Source organism: Schistocerca piceifrons, chromosome 2, assembly GCF_021461385.2.
Source record: "Schistocerca piceifrons isolate TAMUIC-IGC-003096 chromosome 2, iqSchPice1.1, whole genome shotgun sequence".
Taxonomy (NCBI): Eukaryota; Metazoa; Arthropoda; class Insecta; order Orthoptera; family Acrididae; genus Schistocerca; species Schistocerca piceifrons.
Genome location: NC_060139.1, coordinates 20,889,062 through 20,910,469, shown reverse-complemented (window position 1 = coordinate 20,910,469; position 21,408 = coordinate 20,889,062). Strand labels below are relative to the sequence as shown.

Here is a 21,408-nt window from a genome sequence, read left to right as displayed (position 1 = left end):
GAAAAAGTAATGTACAGGCAGCTTCTCAACCATCTGACCACAAATAACATATTATCAAGAACACAGTTTGGATTTCTGAAGGGTCCTGATATCGAGAAGGCTATATACACCTACAGTGAAAATGTACTTATTTCATTAAATAACAAATTACAAACAGCAGGTATTTTCTGTGATTTGTCAGAGGCATTTGATTGTGTGAACCACAACATCCTTTTAAATAAATTAGAATTCTATGGTGTCATGGGCAGTGCTGCAAAATGGTTAAAGTCATACCTCGCTAACTGGAAACAAAGGGTGTCAGTGCAAGGGACTAGTGAATTAAGTCATCAGTCATCATCAGAATGGGAAGAAATTACATGTAGTGTCCCACAAGGATCCACCTTAGGGCCATTGCTTTTTCTTGTGTACATTAATGATCTATCATCAGTTACACTGCCAGAAGCAGAGTTTGTTTTATTTGCAGATGACACAAGTATTACAATAAATAGTATGTCGAGTGTAGTTCTAGATAGATCTGCTAATGATATTTTCATGGGTGTTAATAAATGGTTTAAAGCCAACTCACTGACATTAAACTTCGAAAAGACTCACTATACGCAATTCAGAACCTGTAAGAGGTTTCCACCCAGCTTATGCATAAAGTAAGAAGAGCAGATAGAAGAGGTTGACAGTCTTAAATTCCTGGGATCACAACTTGATAATAAATTCAGTTGGGAGGAGCACACCACAGAACTGCAGAAACACCTTAAAAAATCTGTATTTGCAATTCGAGTGTTAGCTGACATAGGCGACATAAAAATGAAAAAGCTTGCATACTTTGCCTACTTTCATTCCATAATGTCATATGGCATAATATTTTGGGATAACTCTTCAAGTCAAACAAAAGTTTTCAGAGTCCAAAAGCATGTAATACGTATTATTTGTGGAGTAAATTCACGGATTTCCTGTGGAAACCTCTTCAAAGAACTGGGTATACTAACTACTGCCTCTCAGTATATTTACTCCGTAATGAAATTTGTCCTAAATAATATATCTCTTTTTCCAACAAACAGCTCAGTTCATACATACAGTAACAGGAACAAAAATGATCTGCACAAGGGCTTAAAAGCACTTACTTTAGTTAAAAAAAAGGGGTCCACTTCTCAGGAACATTCATCTTCAATAATTTGCCAGCAAACATAAAAAATTTAGTTACAAATAAAGATCAGTTTAAAAGGAGCCTGAAATACTTACTAGTGGCCAACTCCTTCTGCTCCATTGACGAATTTTTTTAATAGAAACAAATGATGTATTGTATATATTCATACTATTAGTATTGTTATTTCAGCTCAAAAAAAAAAAAAAAAAGAAAAAAAAAGACATGTTCCACATCCACGAGGATCTCCTCAGCACGTATCTGGATCTATGGAATGAAAAACTAATCTGATCTAATCTCGCAGACCTACTACACTTACCCCACACTCCAAAACTTCCTCCCACCACCACAAAGAATCCAGAACCTAAACAGACCCCTAACACACTCGTGAACCCTTCCTTCAGAAGTCTCAGCCCCACAGAAATATCAGTCCTTCCCAAAGGCCTCTTATATTGCCCCACCTCCAGATGCAATCATACATGAATTGTTAAAGACCTTCTCTACTTCTCCCAGTCCCTACAGTGGAAATACTATTTCGGCACCAACTCTACCAGTCAGACTCAACCAAAGACCAATATTGAACCCCGTCTAACTCTGTTCACTCCTCCATCCAACTGTGATTCCCCCCCACACCCCCGAATCACCTCCCGTTAACTTTCCAAAATTTCTGATCCTCCAACCTTGCCTCACCATTATTTCCCAACTTCCTCAACATGCAAAGTACTCTTACAGCCACAGAAAGAACCACAGTCCACCATCTAAAAACTGATCCTGACATAATCCTACCTGCAGACAAAGGCTCCACCACTGTTGTTTTGAACCACAGACATTACCTGGCAGAAGGATTCTGCCAGCTGTCAGATACTTCCACCTAGAAAACTTGCTTCAGCGACCCCATTCCAGAAATCGAACAGCATCTCCAGCCACTACTCAAATCCTTAGGTCTAGCCTAGAACCTCTCCCCAGAGTCCATCTCTCTGCTCATCCCTACCACTCCCTCTAGTCCTACCTACTACATGCTTCCTAAAAGTCTATAAACCCAACCACCAAGGATGCCCCATAATGGCCGGTTACTGTGCCCCCACTTAGAGACACTCTGCTTCCACAGACCAACACCTTCAACCTATTACCCGGAACCTACCCTCCTTTATAAAAGATACCAACCATTTCCTCCACCGACTTTCTGCAGTTCCTGTCCCTTTACCATACGGTGCCCTGCTCATCACTATTGATGCCACCTTCCTTTACACTGACAATCCTAATGCACATGGCCTTACTGCTATTGAACACTAGCTTTCCCAATGCTTGACGGATTCCAAACCAACAACCTTCTTCCTAGTTGCCACAACCAACTATATCCTCACCCACAATTACTTCTCCTTTGGAGGAATTGCCTACAAACAAATCCGGGGTACGGCTGTGGGCACCCCCATGGCACCATCCTATGCTAACCTATTCATGGGCCATCTAGAAGAATCCTTCCTAAAAACACACAATCCTAAACCCATCACCTGGTTCAGATTCATCGATGACATCTTTGCGATCTGGATCGAGGGTGAGGACACCCTATCCACATTCCTCCAGAACCTCAACTACTTCTCCCCCATTTGCTTCACCTGGTCCTACTCAACCCAACAATCCACCTTCCTAGATGTTAACCTCGACCTACTAATAACCTCGACCTACTAACCTACTAACCACCAGCAGTAGCTCCACTTCGGCAGCTGCCACCTGTTCCATACCCAGAAGTTCCTTCTGTACAGCTACCTGTGGTTGTTGTTGCATCTCTCGAAATATAGTGAGAATCTCACGGAAGCCTTCACACATGATGATTATCTTCCCAACCTTGTACAGAAACAAATTCCCATTTCTTGTCTTTCCAGTCTCCCACCATCTCCCAAAGTCCCACTGTCCGGCCACAGAGAAGCTTTCCTCTTGTAACCTGGTACCATCCAGGACCGGAGCAGCTGAATTACATTCTCCGCCAGAGTTTCGACTACCTCTTGTCGTGCCCTGGAAAGAGAAGCATTATGCCCATTATCCTTCCCACCCCTCCCACAGCGGTATTCCGCTGTCTACTGAACCTACACAATATACTTGTCCATCCTTACACAACTCCTGCCTCCAACCCCTTACCTCATGGCCCATATCCCTGTAATAGACCTAGATTCAAGAAGTGTTCCATATGTCCTACCACCACCACCACCACCACCACCTACTCTAGTCCAGTCACAAACATCACCTTACCCATCAAAGACAGGGCTACCTGTGAAACCAGTCATGTAACCTACAAGCTAAGCTGCAACCACTGTGCTGTATTCTATGTGGTCATGACAACCATCAATCTGTCTGTCCACATGAATGGCCACTGACGAACTGTGGCCAAGTAACAAGTGGACCACCCTATTGCCGAGCAAGCAACGAAACATAAAATTCTTCACTTCAGTGACTGCTTCACAGCCTGTGCCATATGAATCCTTCCCACCTTTTCTGAATTGCGCAGGTGGGAACTTTCCCTGCAATACATCCTACGTTCCTGTAACCGTCCATTAGTCACTGCTCTCACCCATCCAGCCCTTTTCCTGTTCCCATTCCAGCACTACGCAGCTGTCATTCCACCATCACACCCAGAATTTTTCAGATTCTGGGATGGGTATTTTTATGTTGAGGTTTTTAATGTTGCATAATACTAACTGGTCTGAATGGGGGGATGTTGGAGGTCTTTAATTTGTATAATTAGCTGCTGATTTTTTATTGAGTCTTTTTCACTGTGTGTATAGGCCTTGGCATACTAGTTAATGTATATGCCATGACTTAAATATGCTTCTTTAAAAATATTGTATTTTCATTGTTTGTACAATCTTAACAATTGAAATAAGTTTGTCTTTGTAGTCTAGACTGTTTGGAGTGTATACACCTGAATGAGAAAGTGTTAACTAATGATGATGTGTTTACTACTGCCAGCAAATATGTCAGCACAGGCATCAATGAAATTATTTTAACGGACAACTTACTTAAGGTATACACTAAAATGACTGAATGTTTCTGTATAGGGTTAAGTTTCAATTCAGAATGTCACTGACACAACCAGCAAATAATCCTCGCCACACTTCAGATTAATGCACAAGTAATAGCCTGCATCTTGTGATGGCAGCATGCTGCCCAAATGCACCATGCTAATAATTGTTAGTAAAATGTGACGGAAGCATTAAAACATACATATTTCATAAATTTACAGTCACTGATCTCAGTTTATTCCCTACAACTTGGATAAATTTTAATATAATGGATTTGACGACCATCTCTTTGTTCTCTTAACAGGCTATCGTGGAGGCCACCTACACCACCAGCCACCACCCCCAGGTTTAGGAAGAAATGTTCATAATGGCAACCAGGCAGGGTAAGTAAGGTTTATTTCAATTTTTGTCTTCTTGACAGAATCAAGTATCACAATTTGTGCTATTTATAAATGTATTTTTGCGTGAAAATGTGTTCCTACCATCAGTTGAATGTTCTTCTCTTGCTGTAAACAGTGTGGTAGTGTTTTCTGTTCACACCAAACAGCCATGGTAATATTATTTTAATTAAGGAAAAAGTAATGTGATAAGTGTAAGTTCCAATTATTTTCTGTCATTGTTTTTATGGAGGTGGTAATAAAGTTACTAGCACATCATGCATATTAGTTAAACAGTGGTATGGAACAATAATTGGAGTATTAAGCCAAGTAATAGCATCTATGTGAAAGCAGCAGTGCAAAGACAAATGGAAACCTGGAGAAATATGATGTAGAAACTAAGTTTTATGAAGGAAAAAGGCATGCTTACAACAGGAATTAAGTGACTGGACTGTAGTTCACATCAGTGAGAGGATGACTGTACTTCACATAGCTTCTCATGTGCAAACAACAAATTTTGTCTAAGTATATGTTTCAGTGTCAATTTTTTTGGAAGTGCCATAGGGTTTTGTCTTTCTGACTCCCAGCATGGCTTCAGTGATTAAAGGAAAAAATGGTGGTGTTTATGTATCTAAAAGATCGTATGCCTATATGTTTTTTGTCAGCAATCTGTTACAGCCTTAATTGTCTATTGCATGTAGATATAGGTCCCTTAACTGAAGTGTCCGGATAATGTGTTTACAATTGATGAATGAAATGGTAGGATGAAGTGGAGGCCTTCCCATATAAGTTTTCAGACTCATTCGTTATGTACATGAGTTAGATAAAAAATACTGTCAGCACTAATTCATAACAGACTTCATTGATATACATTCACCATATCATGTGCCCTGAATGTAATAGCCCTACAGCTTGACCACCTTCCCCCTTACAGGTGGACGCTGTCACACATTGTCAGTGCGTCCATCTTTGTTGTTGTCTTGCACGTTCTGCCCTATGGCATGAATGAGTCTTCTCTTGTGTTGTAGTGCATGCACAAAGAGGTTCCTTGATTTTGGCAAACAGGTTGTAATCACACGGGCTCATATCGGGTGAATATGGTGATTGTTCCAGGATCTCCCACCCTCACATATGCAGGCACTCTTGCACAGGGTTTGGTGTGTGGCGTTGTGCATTGTCTTGGAGGATGATGGGATGCAGTATTGTGGCTTATGATATCCATTGGTTAATACTATAATTCTGCATCATGTTGTTGTATCACAGGGGCAGTCAGTCACTGCAGCTTACTACTGCAATTTCTTGTGACATTAGCTTTGTCCCGCACTGAGTAGAAAGCGGCAGCATATTCTAGCACTGCATCTCATCATTCTAGATGACAATGTACAGTGCCATATGTTGAACCCATTGCAGGAACTCGCTGTATATGTGAGTGTGGAAAATATTGGAATAACCATTGTATGCACCCGATATGAGTCTGTGCAATTACGACCTGTTTGCCAGAATGAAAGAACCTCTTTATAGCATACATTACACTACAAAACAAAAGAAAGGGCAGAACTTGCGAGACAGTGACAGAGATGGATGCACAGAGGTGTACAACACCTTCCATCAGTGTGGGGGAAGGTAATCAAGATGGAGGACGATTATATTGGTGGCATATAATATGGTGAACTTCTATCAATAAAGTCTTGCATAAGTTAGAATGGTGTTGCCACTACTTTTTATACAACCAGAGTGTGTTTGAAGGTGGTCGGTCACCTAATAGGTCCCCAGTATGTATGTATGACATGTATCAGCTGGCATCTGCAATGATGCAAAGGACATAGCTCTAGAAAGACTGCAGTTTGTTCAGGTATGTAGTTGTTGTGCAGTGTGGAAGAATTGCAGTAGATGAGTGTCTACATTTTTAGACCTGTTAAAACATTCACGCAGCACTCCATTTATGCCGCGGGCAACACAACACGGGCCACTTCAGACTAAATCACTGAAGTCAGAACTTTAGAATCATCGTATTTTAAAGACTCTTGAATTCTACAATCGAACATTGACACAGCATACAAGCCACTCTTGACTAAGCCTGTAGATGCCAACAAGATTTGGAAAGTGATTATACTCACCATGCCCTAGATCAGTTACTGCATTCTTCAAACCTTGCATTTCAAGCACAACTCAGTCCAAGAACAACTTCCTATTCATTTTCGACAAAATCATGGAAAATTCCTCACTGACAGTTATGTATTGATCACAACGTTCATAAACATTTCCTGACTCACATGTAGTAACATGTATGTTGACTCAGTGATTCAAGCTCACAACCTCCTTAGCTCCTCAATAGGGAATGACTCGAGACTCCTTCAGCACCATAATTGAACCATTAATTCAGATAAATTGAGGACACAGCCATTATTTTGTGACAATGAAACTAGAGGATCTCTTAGACATTGGTTGCTCTTCTAGGGGCCAGCTCACCCATGATGATCTCTGGCGCACCTGAGCTCTGCTGCCAGGCAGTGATGCGTGGATGGTGTTTGCTGTCTCTGTATGAATAGTTGCATGGCTGGACACAGTACAGAGTTTTTCTAAGACATATTCATCAACATAGACTTTAGTTACAATGAAATGACACAAATCACATCCTTCTGCTTGACTTATCTTACTTCTTGAGTGTGTAAACTGATACAAAAATTCTGATCTGTTACAACTGACATGGACCATACCTCCAATCCAACAGATCTTTCATTCCCTCTTGAAGTGAAGAGAGTGAGCCCTTGCAGAAATTAGTTTTTTGAGCCCAGTCTAATTGATATTGGGACAGGGGGATTCTAATTTGGAATAAAAACTTGTCTCATGGCACGATATTTTAGAACTTGTGGCCAATACGTAGTCACAGTAAGGAGTATGCAGCCTGTGGTACAAGCAAGTCTCCACAACCTCATACTAAAGGAATGTAACAAGAAAAACCGAAAACTGAAAGTGAGTGGGTTATGCCAATCTATTAACAGCATAGTTGCAGTTTGGATGGCTTTAAACAATGGAGGGGAATGTGATATACTACTTTTGGTCGCTACAGCACATAGGAATGGAACAGAAAGAGAAAGCTAATAGTGGCCACACCACCCCCCAGCACTTCATAAGCACACTGTTGAGGAAGAAGATAAAGTTGAAACATACAACCTATTTTTACTCAATCCTTCTCTAATCTGCTTTTAACTGGTAGCTCTTGAGTGACAGGTCACAGCTTTTAACTTACGTCATTTTGCTGTGACCTTCAGCTGCTAGAGTCACATGAACTATGCACATGAAAAGTCCAGCAAAGTTATGCTTTAACAGCATTGGTGATTACTTTTTATTAAATTGTAACCAATTTAAGAATTTCTATAATGATACCAATTTTGTAGGGAAGTTAACCTTATTCTAATGCCTGTCTTAAATACTGTAAAGGGTGCCCTGATTTTCTGAATTGTGGATATAATTGAGATCAATTATCATAACATTTTAAACTAACACTTCTTACATGAGTTGTCTTAAAATAACGTTGTATTATCAACAAAATAACAGTGCCAGTATTCACAATTGGGACAGGAAACAGTTCAATCGTACCTTGTGTCCTTTCTGCCTGGAAAGACATGTTGTTGTTGTTGTTGTTGTTGTTGTTGTTGTTGTCTTCAGTCCTGAGACTGGTTTGATGCAGCTCTCCATGCTACTCTATCCTGTGCAAGCTTCATCATCTCCCAGTACTTACTGCAACCTACATTCTTCTGAATCTGCTTAGTGTATTCATCTCTTGGTCTCCCTCTACGATTTTAACCCTCCACGCTGACCTCCAATGCTAAATTTGTGATCCCTTGATGCCTCAGAACATGTCCTACCAACCGATCTCTTCTTCTAGTCAAGTTGTGCCACAAGCTTCTCTTCCCCCCCAATTCTATTCAATACCTCCTCATTAGTTATGTGATCTACCCATCTAATCTTTAGCGTTCTTCTGTAGCACCACATTTCGAAAGCTTCTATTCTCTTCTTGCCCAAACTATTTATCGCCCATGTTTCACTTCCATACATGGCCACACTCCATACAAATACTTTCAGAAATGACTCCCTGACACTTAAATCTATACTCGATGTTAACAAATTTCTCTCTTTCAGAAATGCTTTCCTTGCCATTGCCAGTCTATATTTTATATCCTCTCTACTTCGACCATCATCAGTTATTTTGCTCCCCAAATAGCAAAACTCCTTTACTACTTTAAGTGTCTCATTTCCTAATCTAATTCCCTCAGCATCACCCGACTTAATTCGACTACATTTCATTGCCCTTCTTTTGATTTTGTTGATCTGTCTTACGTCCTCCCTTCAAGACACCATCCATTCCATTCAACTGCTCTTCCAAGTCCTTTGCTGTCTCTGACAGAATTACAATGTCGTCGGCGAACCTCAAAGTTTTTATTGCTTTTGCAGGCAAGTGCTCTACTGACTGAGATACCCAAGCACAGCTGATGCCTGGTCCTCACAGATTCAATTCTGTCAGTATCTCATCTCCTACCTTAATCTGCCAGGAAGTTTCATATCAGCGCACACTCCATTGCAGAGTGAAAATTTCATCCTTGAACATCCCCCAGGTTGTGGCTAAGCCATGTGTCTGCAATATCCTTTCTTCCAGGAGTGCTAGTTCTGCAATGTTCGCAGAAGAGCTTCAGGGAAGTTTGGAAGGTAGCAGATAAAGTACTGGCACAATTGAATCTGTTAGGATGGGTCGTGAGTTGTACTTGTGTAGCTCAGGTGGTAGAACAATTGGCCACGAAAGGCAAAGGTCCCAAGTTCGAGTCTCTGTCCGGCACACAATGTCAAGCCAATTCATATGCCTAAAGAAGTTGTCTAGACTGGCCTGACACCGCTGCAACGTTTCTGCTGCTGATGAAAATTAACTACGACAGAATATTCCTCTCTATCAGTATGTTGTGTCATTTTGTTTTGGATCTTCTAGCAATGTCCTATTATACTGTGGTGCAGGGATTTCCGTGTATTACCAGATTCGCTGGTGTCTACCTGAAACTAATTCCTAACTTCATTTTTTCAGTATAAGAATTAAAACACCCCGACTCTGTCTCGTATATCGTGTCTAGCATCAGCATATTGTTTATGTGTCGTACTCGCACATATTGTTACATTGTTTTGGTGATAATCGATTGGCTACTAAAATAACTTCCATTGTCATTTACTGAGTGAAAATGGAAGTACTAGTAAGCAAATTTAATATTGCACTATGAGGAGAAAAGCAATAGTATGAGTGTCGTGATCCTATGATAATGCATAAGATATTTTCTTGGAACTATAAGAGCACATGTCTGGGCACAAACATATCGCTAATTTGTCATTGTGGCATCAACCTTTTTTCTATGAGGTTCTGTTATCCAGTATTTTATTTCATTAATTTTTTTTAAACTGTCACATTTTTTATGCGAGTTGGTTGATTTTTAATAATCTACTGCAAACAAGACGGTGAGTGCAACCTGAGAGCTGTTGAAGGTATTATTCCAGTAAAAAAACTTTTTATATTTTTTTCACTGGTATGTCTTGGGAGGAACATTATTTCTTACTAAGGTGTGCCAGAAATAATTCGTTAATACTTTTTTCATTACAGAGCTATAGAGGACCCTCTGGAAGCATTTGAGCGCATGTTAAGAGAAAAAGATGACAGGGATAGGAAGCTGCGGAAGACAAGGCGACCATCTCGTTCTCGATCTCGCAGTTTCACACCAAGATCTCGTAGTACCAGCACACGCAGCTATACGAGATCACGTTCGCATTCACGTACTCCACACAGTCCACGCTCTAGGACACCACGATCTCGGACCCCACGTTCAAGGACACCCAGAAAAAGGTCGAGGACAAGAACAAGAACAAGGACGAGAACGCGATCACGCACCAGGTCACGATCATTTACAATAAGCAGGTAGGTGCTAAAAATTGTAAGAAATGTAGCTATAATAAATTACGAAATCCATTTTTTTAAATAATGCATGAAATGAACAAAAGAGTTACAGGACATTCTTCTTAATCATCAAGTTGTGGTAGGACAGCTGTAAAAAGTGACCAACTAAGTTATCATGCTGTTGCCTCAGTTCAAACTTTATACCACTTTCCCTTTTCAGCTTTAATCTTATGCTAAGCTTGGATGTACAACTATTTGCTTAACATTGAACTAGCAGGGGTAAGTGGTAATTCGTGTCTGCCCCCGGTAGCTGAGTGGTCAGTGCGGCAGAATGTTAATCATAAGGGTCCGGGTCCGATTTCCAGCTGGGTTGGAGATTTTCTCCACTCAGGGACTGAGTGTTGTGTTGTCCTAATCATCATTTCATTCCCATCAACACGCAAGTCGTCGAAGTGGCGTCAAATCAAAAGACTTGCACCAGGCGAACGGTCTACCCGACGGGAGGCCCTAGTCACACGACGTTGTTTTTAGTGGTAATTCGTTACTGCATTTGAATTGGTATTTCAGATATGATAATTTTACTTCCAACAAATGTACTCAAATTATGGGGAAAGTAAGTAACTGAATACAAGCATGCACATAACTGCCATAGTTATTGGGTTTGTCCTTTATTCCCAAAATTAGGTATAAGTACTAAGTGTGGTGTGAAATCTGTTTTTCCATTTTCAAAGTACTGACTGCTACTCTGATAGTAAACACAATGTGTGGTGTGCAGTGCTTCTTTTTTCAAACAATTTTTGTTGCTTCTGTTGTACACATCAGTATATGTTACCTAGATGCATTTCCTCTTTTTGAACTGGTTCCACTGGAGTATTATGTGTGATAGTATTGCACCATGCCGCGTTTTGTAGGTGATCCCTCTTCCATTCTCTAAGTTGTTTCTTCTCTTGCCTTGTACAGTATCCTGACTGTCAGGAAACTGCCATTGTCTTTGCATGTGTAGATGGATATCATCAGAAATTCATATTGTTCAGGGAGCCCAGATAACATCCTAGTTTTGTGGAACACCACACTTTTCAGTCTGTGTTGCTCACGCTAAGATAGAGATTTCAGTGAGCATGATCCTTGAATTCGTGTGCTGTAGCTCAGAAATTTTAGTTTCAACTTTATCTAGTCTAGTACAGTGCGACACATGCAGTACAGGGAGCTAAGCCACACTTGGAATGAATGCACTTTCTGTATTAGCTAACCTGGATCTGATAGCCCCCCCCCCCCTTTTTTTGTATGCAGATCTCAGCATACAGATGAGAGTATGGTATCGTTAGATTAAATTAGTATTGTAGTGGCATGATGACAATTGAGGTACAAAAGCAATTCATAGATAAAGGATCAGTAAGTACACATCATGTGTAGACATCACAGTGCAAAGAATATAGTGTACTGTCACGAACAATAATAATATTTAGGTTAAGATGTTTTTCCCCCTTTGTTTTTGTTGTTCTTTGAATCTGTTTTTATTATTTTTAATCTGTACTTCCTTTTTGTCCACACTTTTCCTAAAATCCTGTCAGTCTTGCATTTTGCATTATCATTTTATTGCATCATTATTTGGTGTATAAATCTCTTGAATTCCATTCTTGCGATATTTCTTTGTGTTGAGTTGAGTCAAAAGGTTTTTCTGCTATTACACTCAAGTGAGTCTATCTGAGATGAAAGTAAACAAAGCATGAGTATTCTCTGTAAGTACCTCCAACAACAATAAAGAGTGTAATCTAAAAGATGTAGATCAATTGATAAAGAACTATTCAGGTTTTTATGTTCCTAATTCACACTGTACTATACTCGTGAAGTACGCCACTGGTGAGAGTAGGGTAAGAACAAGAACATGACACAAGAGTTGTATGTGTAATTTGCTTTGTTAAATTAGCTGCACCAGTTGTTACAGTTATGGGACGGTTTCTTACCATATAATGGACTAAAGTGCCAACTGAAGAAAACAAGTTATACAGTTTAATTTGTCTTTTACGACCGTAATAAAAGTCTTTTTAAGACCATATGTGTTTTGCTGTGTGTTTTTTTAAATGCTTAAAATAAAAAATGAAATGCATAAGATCTTAATGAGGCCGTTATTATAGTCACAAAAGATGGTACTAACCTATAAAACTTTACAACTACTGACTACAACTGTGGAAAAAAGAGGTTGAAAAGCAAAGGAAAAAAAAAAACATGTATTAAAAATGGGTGGCACAACTACCTAAGAAAGATGAACTTCTTAAGTGTGTAGAAAAGCTAAGAGAAGAAGAAAATATATCAGCAGAGGAGCTGTATCAGGTACAAGAAATGTTTGCCTAACCTGAAGATTTCATTGAATGCACAAATTGCTAACTGCAAATACGACAGGCAGTGACTTGGGACATTCTACTCACTCTGTACCTTGAAACCAAACTGGACACATTTGTTGCCAATATTGATTCCCTAGGACCAAGAGCTTCAGTTTCATCTTTGCACAGACATCTAGCACGGCACGGGGGAAGCCAATGCCACACAGATTTTTATTTTAGTGACCAAGCCACAATTTTGTTTCTCTTGTGAGGCAAATGGCCATAAAATATGCATTTGAAGCATGAAATACCAGCTTGCAAATACGTTAAAGGACTGAATTTTATGATTTCAGGGGGAAAAAATTGCTAGAGGACACATTGCGATCTACACTGCTGTTGTATTTTAAAATTTGTTAAAACAGTGACAGATCAGAAATTGGCAGAATAGTTTGTTTACAATGAGTTTTTTTAAAAAAACTTTTGAAGAAAATAGAAATTTCTCATGAAAGATTTCTTTGGATGATTTTTGTGATTTTCATTGAAGCCTAATGTAACAACAATGCCTCATAGTACTTCGTTCAACTTTTAGTAATTAGTCACCTTGTACCCACCCGGTTAGCCATGCGCTCTAACGCACTGCTTTCCGGGCAGGAAGGTGCGCTTGGCCCCAACACGAATCCACCCTGCAGATTAGTGTAGAGGTCCTATTCTGCCTCAGCTACAGTATGTTGGCGATTTCTGTGCAAACACTTTCTCCACATATGTGTACACCATAAGTACTCTACCATGCAAACACTGGGGTTTCACTCGTCTGGTGTGAGACCTTCCCAGGGGGGGTCCATTGGGGGCCAAACAGCACAATAACCCTGGGTTCGGTGTGGGACGGCAATGAGGTGAGTGGACTGTTGTGTGGCCTGTTGTGGGGTTGTGAACCACTGAGGGCTGTGGCAGGGACAAAGCCTCTCCTTCGTTTCTAGGTCCCTGGTTCCATACAATACAATACAATACAATACGTCACCTTCAGAAATTATTGTTTACAGTTTGTTTGCAGAATTTTGTTGTGCTCATATTAGTCTGCAGAGAATTTTTTATAGGTCAAACAAAATACATCGTTGCTGTCCTCACATAAATGAAGAGGATCAGCATATCACCTACTGTGAAATAGTGGCCCCCTTAGGCTACGAAAGACTGTGATACATTTGACATTGCATTAAATTTTGACTGTGAAAAAGAGCTGACCACTCTGGATTCCACGCATTTTGTTGTGATCAGAGCTCAAAAAACAGGTTTGTATCAGTTGGCGTAAGGAACCACTTGGGGTGGGGAGGGGGGGGGGGGAGGAGGGAGGGAGATATTGTGGACCAGGATTTTTGTCTTGTGGAGAAGCTTGGAGAAGTTTTCAATTCATTTCGAAAGCATGTGCAGTGCTCTTGAGCCCTGGGGCCTGACACAGTTTCAACATGTCACATTGTTCATTCTTAATTTTTGTTCACAACTTCAAGGAAATTGTTTTACAACAAAAAAAAGTAGTAGTTCAAACTTTTATGTCAAAGTGTCTTATCATTTCCTTTCCCTTTTGAAGCTACTAGTATTTTCTTAGTTCTTTGATAACTGATGTCCAGGGGACACAATAGCTATGTGCTACTTTCATACTGTGAAGGAATGGGTAGAATCAGCTTAGTGTTGTAAACATCTTTCTACTCATACAGGTTATTTAACACCATTCAGAAAACATTGATCAGATAGAGTATATATATATATATATATATATATATATGTGTGTGTGTGTGTGTGTGTGTGTGTGTGTGTGTGTGTGTGAACACTGAAGACGATGTAAAACATGTCTATTAATTTGAAAAACTACTGCTTGGGGCATATCTGTGAGAATGTGGAGATGCATTATGAATGAGGAACATGACACTGACAGGATGAGGAGAAAAATTAAGCATGAAACTTGATGAAACTTAGTAAATTGTTGTATAATTGTTGTATAATGAACAATCTGTGGTGTCCATAAAATAAATAATAAATGCTCTAGCATGAGACTTTGCTTACAGTTTTGTAAGATATTATGAATTTTTCAGGCAGCAGCTCTGTGTGTGTGTGTGTGTGTGTGTGTGTGTGTGTGTGTGTGTGTGTGTGTGTGTGTGTGGCGTGAATGCGGCGCGCGCTCTAGCCCGAGAAAGAACTGATTCCGAATGCTTGCATGTTTCTTGTCTTTTGTTTGTGCCTGCCAAATGACTTACATTCTACCATAAATTTCTACTGTAACGGAAAAAGAAGTTATTCATGAACAGCCATTGCAGTTTTCATGATTCAGAATTTTAAGTCTTTTGGACATGCGTGCACGTCCAAAATAAGATACTACTGCAACCTACAGCTGTATGAAATACAAGACATATGTTCGCAATTGTGAATATGATGAGACTCCAGCCACACAGTTTATTGGCGACATGTGAAAATTTATGCCAGATGAGGACTTGAACTTTATTTCCCACTTTACACAGGCATTCGCCTTAATTCCCACTTTACACAGGCATTCGCCTTAATCACTTCGGCTATCCGAGCATGTTTTGAGGACTGATCACATGTTACTGTGTGTCCACGTCCTGGACTCGCACAATTGCCGTGATTGTAACGCAGGAAGAGACTAAGTTATTATTGTTGCAGCCCTTTCGTAGGCATGTAAATACTCTTTGCAGTGTCTATGTTTAACAGTCTACCGTGTAATGTTCTTCGGATATGCATGCATCTGTGAAGAAGCAGACGCTGAGAACCACAGTTACTGTGTGAGTGCAGGACGTGGACACAACATACAGAGATTCGGTTTGTCCTAAAGCATACTCAGGTAGCTTGAGGGGTTACGGTGATCGCTCGCATAAAGTGAGAAATCTGGGTTTCAGTCCTGGTCAGACAGAAATTTTAATACGGCGTACGCACCAGCCTTTAATAGAAAGTGAGGTACTGTCGTGAATTTTGGTTACAACAATGTGTTTTTATTAACCCACTGTCCAGCATCAATATAGTGGTGATCTGGGTCAAGCTTGCATGGTAGAAATTTTTCTTGCTACAAGTGTGTCGCACAACTCTCTGCTAGTTCAGTACTACCTCTGGCATTATGCAGGATGGTTTTTCTGCTTGTAGTTTATTTATTTTTTTTCCCATCGTTATAGCTGTGTTGTTTTCTCCTCATTTATTGTGATGGCAGGTGTTGATGAACAGTGCACAGCCATGATTCTGTACTTATTGCTTGGGAATAATGTTACATAAACAGTTTTGATGTTGAAAACAGCTTACAGCGATGACACCATGGGAAAACTAATGTGTACAAATGGTTTTCTCATGTCAAAAATGTCAACATGTTGATTAATTTTTTTTTTTACTTATTCCATACATCCACAACTGCCCAGACAGTGAAACATTTTGAGGAAATGTATTTATTTTTGCTGAAGGACCAATGACGGACCATTGGACATAAGGTGGAGTTAACTGGATTGTCTTGGAACATGCTTCAGCAAAAATTAACAGATTTAAGAATGTGAAGAGAGTCTGCCTTCGTTTCTTGCAGACTTCTGACAAGTCAGCAAAAAGAACAATTGAGGGGTAGTGTCCTGTACTTTGGAAGAACAATTCCAAGCTGATACAGAATTGTTTTTGAGATCTTTACTAGTGAAAAATCATAATGCTAGGATTTATGACTGTGAAAGCAGACAACAGAAAGTGGTGAATGTCAGTGTCACATTGCCCAAGGAGCGAAGTTGATTTTGAAGACAATGCTTATATTGTTATGAGGACAATAGTGCATTCAAAGTTTATTCCAACACATCTGCCTGTTAATAAAGTTTAAACCATGTAAAATCCAAGATTGAATAACAGCTATGTGAAAAGGATAGATTGCTACTCGCCATGATGTAGAGAAGGCAAAATGGCAAATAGGTTGCTGATAAAGGATTTCTAGACATTGTTTAGCTATTGGACTAAGTCCTTCCTCAGACGTACGCAAAACACGCACACACACACACACACACACACACACACACACATTCACAAAGGCATAAAACAAACAAACAAACACACACAAAACCATCATCATCTCCTGATGCTAAGTCATGAGCGTGTCTGAGGTGACTGTGATCCCCACTGGGTTCATAGTGGGTTTACAGAAAAGACATGGGGATGGAGTACTATATGCTAGTACTTCCAGTGGAGCATGCAAGAATGTGATTGGGACAAGATGGTGGACAGCTTTGAAAGGATGTGTGTAAGGAGAGGCAAAGAGGAGAGGAGAGAAGAGAAGAGATATAGAGGAGGGCAAAGTACTATGCAGGTGTGCTGGTGGACTATGACGCACGTGTATGGCTTGAGTGGGAACATGGAAGGTGATGAAGGCAGGTGGAGGACGGGGGCCAGCGAAGATTGAGACTAGGGGGTTTGTGGGACTGAAGAATATGTTAACAAGGAGAGTTCATAAAAGATGTTCTTTGATGGGAATAACCCAGGTAGCACGAGCTGTGAAGCAGTCTGAAGACGAGTGCATCATGTTGCACAGTGTGCTCAGCATCTGGGTGTTGCAGCTCTCTCTTGACCGCAGTTTGGTGTGGTCATCCATATGGACAGAGAGCTTGTCGGTCATGCTCATGTATAATGTGGCACAATGGGTGATGGTAAGTTATTAGGACTGCTTTCATGGGTGCTAGGGTGGTGTAGGAATAGCTGTGATGGGACAGTAGTAGTGACAGTTTATTTGGGATAGATCTCGTACCTAGGTCTTTTGCAGGGGTATGTGCCAAGCAGCAAGGGGCGGGAGTGGGGGTTGTATCAAGACAGAGAAAATTACTGCATAGCTTGGATGTCTGGTGTAATACCACTGTGGGAGGATATTTCTCATTTCAGGGCACAAAAAGATGTAGTTCAGATTACATTGGAGAACATTTTTTCCAGTCCTAGGTGGGACTCAGTCTCGGGGGAGTTGTTCCTTTGTGGCCTTACAGTGGATATGTTGGTGATGGTAGGTGAGTGGGGAGAAAAAGTCCAGGAGATCGGTTTCTGGACAAGGTGTAATTTTGGTCTGTAGAGGCCTCAGTAAGAGTTCTAGCATATTTAGAGAGGGACTGCTCTTCACTGCAGTTGTCATGACTATGGTTGGCAAGGGTGTGTGGAAAAGACTTCTCGTGTGGAGTGGGTGACAACTGTTGGAGTGGATGTAATATTGAGTGGTTTGTAGGTTCGATCTGTACATAGCTAGTGATGTAGCAATCCTTGATGTGGAGATCCACATCGAGGAATGTGTGACTTGTTAGGCTGAGGAGGACAAAGTGAAGTGAAAGGAGGGAGAAGTTGTGGAGATTCTGGGAAATTGTTTACAAAGATGTTCTCATCCTTAATCCAGATCATAATGTCATCAGCTAATCTGAATCAGGTGAGGGGTTTGGTATACTGGGTGCCTGGGAAGGATTCCTTTAGATGACCCATGAATGGGTTAATATAGAATGCGCAAGTGTCAGTTGCTGCACAACTAGTTTGTTTGTAGGTGTGCCTTTGAAGAAGAATTAATTGTGAGTGAGGATATAGTTGGTTATGGTAAGCAGGAAGGAAGTGGTAGTTCTGTAGCCAGTTGGGCTTCTGGAATAGTAGTGTTCAGTAGCAGTAAGGCCATGGGCAGAGGGGATGTTTGTATAGAGGGAGGTGACATGGACAGTGATGAGCAGGGCACCGGGTAGTAAAGGAATGGGGACTGTGGTGAGTAGCAATCTATCCTTTTCATACCATACGACTTGATCTGTGGCAGACTGGGTATTGGTTTTCCTACCAGGACAAGCCTCCTGTTCATGTACATCTCGGCGAGCCACCTTTTGGCCAAAAATAGTGTCAGTACCATTTCCCATGTACCTTAGTCACCTGATCTGGTTCCTTGTGATTTCTCTCTCTTTCCTAGCATAAGGAACAGCAAGGAAGAACTCCAATTTGATTATGTAGATGTGGCTGAGGGAAAAAGCCATGGAGGAGCTGCCAGTCTTCACTTCAAATGGGTGCAAAACATGCTACCAGCTATGGTTTTACCAGCTGGACATATAATGGCCAAGGCTTTGAAGGTTATAAGGTTGTTTTGTAAAAACAAATGGGACTGTACACACTCAGTAAAACCAGCAAGAAAATATTTGTTAAGTTCAACATTGAAACCATTCTTAGTGATGGACATTTGTACGCTATATTGTCTGTATTGTGTAGATTTAAATGTAACTAAACAGCTGTGATATGCTGTGAAAGAGGAACAAATCTGTTTGCAGTAGGTACTGAAACCAGCATTTTGGACAACAAATATTCTATTGTAGGTGAAAACTTTTATTTTCTAGTAGAGCAAATTGTTAACATGATCACAGAAAACAAAACTGTCATTAAGTTTCAGAGCAGTATAGGTGTGACAACGGTAATGTTAGTATGAGCAATGATATTGAAAGCGCTACACAAGTACTACATCACTTGTACGTGCCATTTGATATTCTCATTTATTGCAAGACAAATAACTGGAGGGTCCTATTTCCTACCTCCCTCCCTTCCGACCTAAAACTGTTGTCTTACATATATAAAAACAAAGATGAGGTGACTTACCGAACAAAAGCGCTGGCAGGTCGATAGACACACAAACAAACACAAACACACACACAAAATTCAAGCTTTCGCAACAAACTGTTGCCTCATCAGGAAAGAGGTAAGGAGAGGGGAAGACGAAAGGAAGTGGGTTTTAAAGGAGAGGGTAAGGAGTCATTCCAATCCCGGGAGCGGAAAGACTTACCTTAGGGGGAAAAAAGGACAGGTATACACTCGCACACACGCACATATCCATCCACACATACAGACACAAGCAGACATGTCTGCTTGTGTCTGTATGTGTGGATGGATATGTGCGTGTGTGCGAGTGTATACCTGTCCTTTTTTCCCCCTAAGGTAAGTCTTTCCGCTCCCGGGATTGGAATGACTCCTTACCCTCTCCTTTAAAACCCACTTCCTTTCGTCTTCCCCTCTCCTTACCTCTTTCCTGATGAGGCAACAGTTTGTTGCGAAAGCTTGAATTTTGTGTGTGTGTTTGTGTTTGTTTGTGTGTCTATCGACCTGCCAGCGCTTTTGTTCGGTAAGTCACCTCATCTTTGTTTTTATATATAATTTTTCCCACGTGGAATGTTTCCTTCCATTATATTGTTGTCTTACATAGGTGCACAGCTCTGAATCTATGCTTCGACTTGCTGATTACAAGTCAGCACCTTCATGTTGTCAATTCCTCTGATTTGATCTTATCTCTATTTTTCCATCTATAGAACAAACAGTCTGCAGTTTTAATGTGTGGCTCATGATTTATTCTGCTACCTGTCTACTGTGTATGAATTATGATCTTCAAGTGCTTTCTTCTGGGAAGTTTTGAGTGATTGCTAATATTTATACTTTTTAATCAGTAGTGTTAAACAGATTCTGTTATTGCCTTATTATTAATTTTATGTTTATCATTAATTTGATTATCATTAAGAGTTATGAAAAATTACAGATTTAGCGCACTGTTCAAACTGTGCAAATACGAAGTGCAGGTAATCTGTTTGTTGCAGTTTTTACTCAGTAGCGCTATCAGTGTAGCCGTCGTAGGAGAGTGGTATGTTATTTTTTGCAACTGTTACCAGATATCCTACAAGGGTGATAGTGTCACTACATGTGGTATTCAGTATGTATTTCAATACAAAAATCACGTTGGTGTTGAAGACGTGTGCAGATGGGTTATGTACGTGAGGATTACAGGATATTTTCTTCAACTTATGGCAGAAGAATCTAGCTTGTTGTGATTTTACTTTATCTTGTTCTGCTTAATCAAGTGTTTTGTTATCATTTCCTTTGCCTCCCTTCTCCCTAAAATATTTCAGGCAAATATTTGGATGATTCCTTTCAACTTCATGCAGGCTGCTGATAAAGTGTCTCAGAATTGTAACTCTGCCATCGTTATGTATGTACTATTCCCTCATAGGATTTGTGGTTGATATTGTGGATCCATTCATAAGTAACTGCCACATTCATCCAGTCAACATTAGACCAAAAAAGTATTTGCACTTTGAAAACACTTCTTTAACTGCTGCACAGAAAGGTTTGCAGTATTGTGTAGGTTTATAGACATATAGCAGAACTGAAAAATTTCATGACAAATCACAAATTTGCAAATGTAAGTCGACAGGGTTCCTTGCAGCACTATTCTTTAATTATGGACAGGAGCCTCCTCACTATAGTTCACTGCATTATGTGTAAACATATCATTTATAGTATGAGGATGTGCTGAAAAGTAATGCATCTGACGGTATGTGAGACACCTTAAAGGTTTTAAAATAAAACAGTCATTAACATTCTGCTTTTTTCATATGTATTTCTCAACACAGCCACTCTGACAGTGAACACCTTTCTTGCAATGAGAGACCAGTTTGTTAATACCAACCTTGTAGAGAGTTTGACTTTGTTGATGGAGCCACAACCTCACCTCTACTTGTTCCACGTCATTACACTCAAAGTGAAGTCCTCAAAGCTGTTCTTTAAGTTTTGGAACCAGATGAAAATCAGATGGGACGAGGGCAGGACTGTATGGAGAATGATTGATTACATT

The 21,408-nt window shown here is 40.3% G+C and overlaps 1 protein-coding gene across 3 annotated transcripts in view; it reads left to right on the top strand.

Moving 5' to 3' along the window:
- The window catches only part of LOC124775813 (E3 ubiquitin-protein ligase RBBP6), a 421,473-nt gene that overhangs the window by 252,603 nt on the left and 147,462 nt on the right, over window positions 1–21,408 (top strand). For all 3 annotated transcript variants that reach the window (XM_047250645.1, XM_047250646.1, XM_047250643.1), the window contains 2 exons: window positions 4,457–4,535; window positions 10,168–10,479. In XM_047250645.1, coding sequence (XP_047106601.1) covers window positions 4,457–4,535; window positions 10,168–10,479 — 391 coding nt within the window. The remainder of the gene's footprint in view (window positions 1–4,456; window positions 4,536–10,167; window positions 10,480–21,408) is intronic.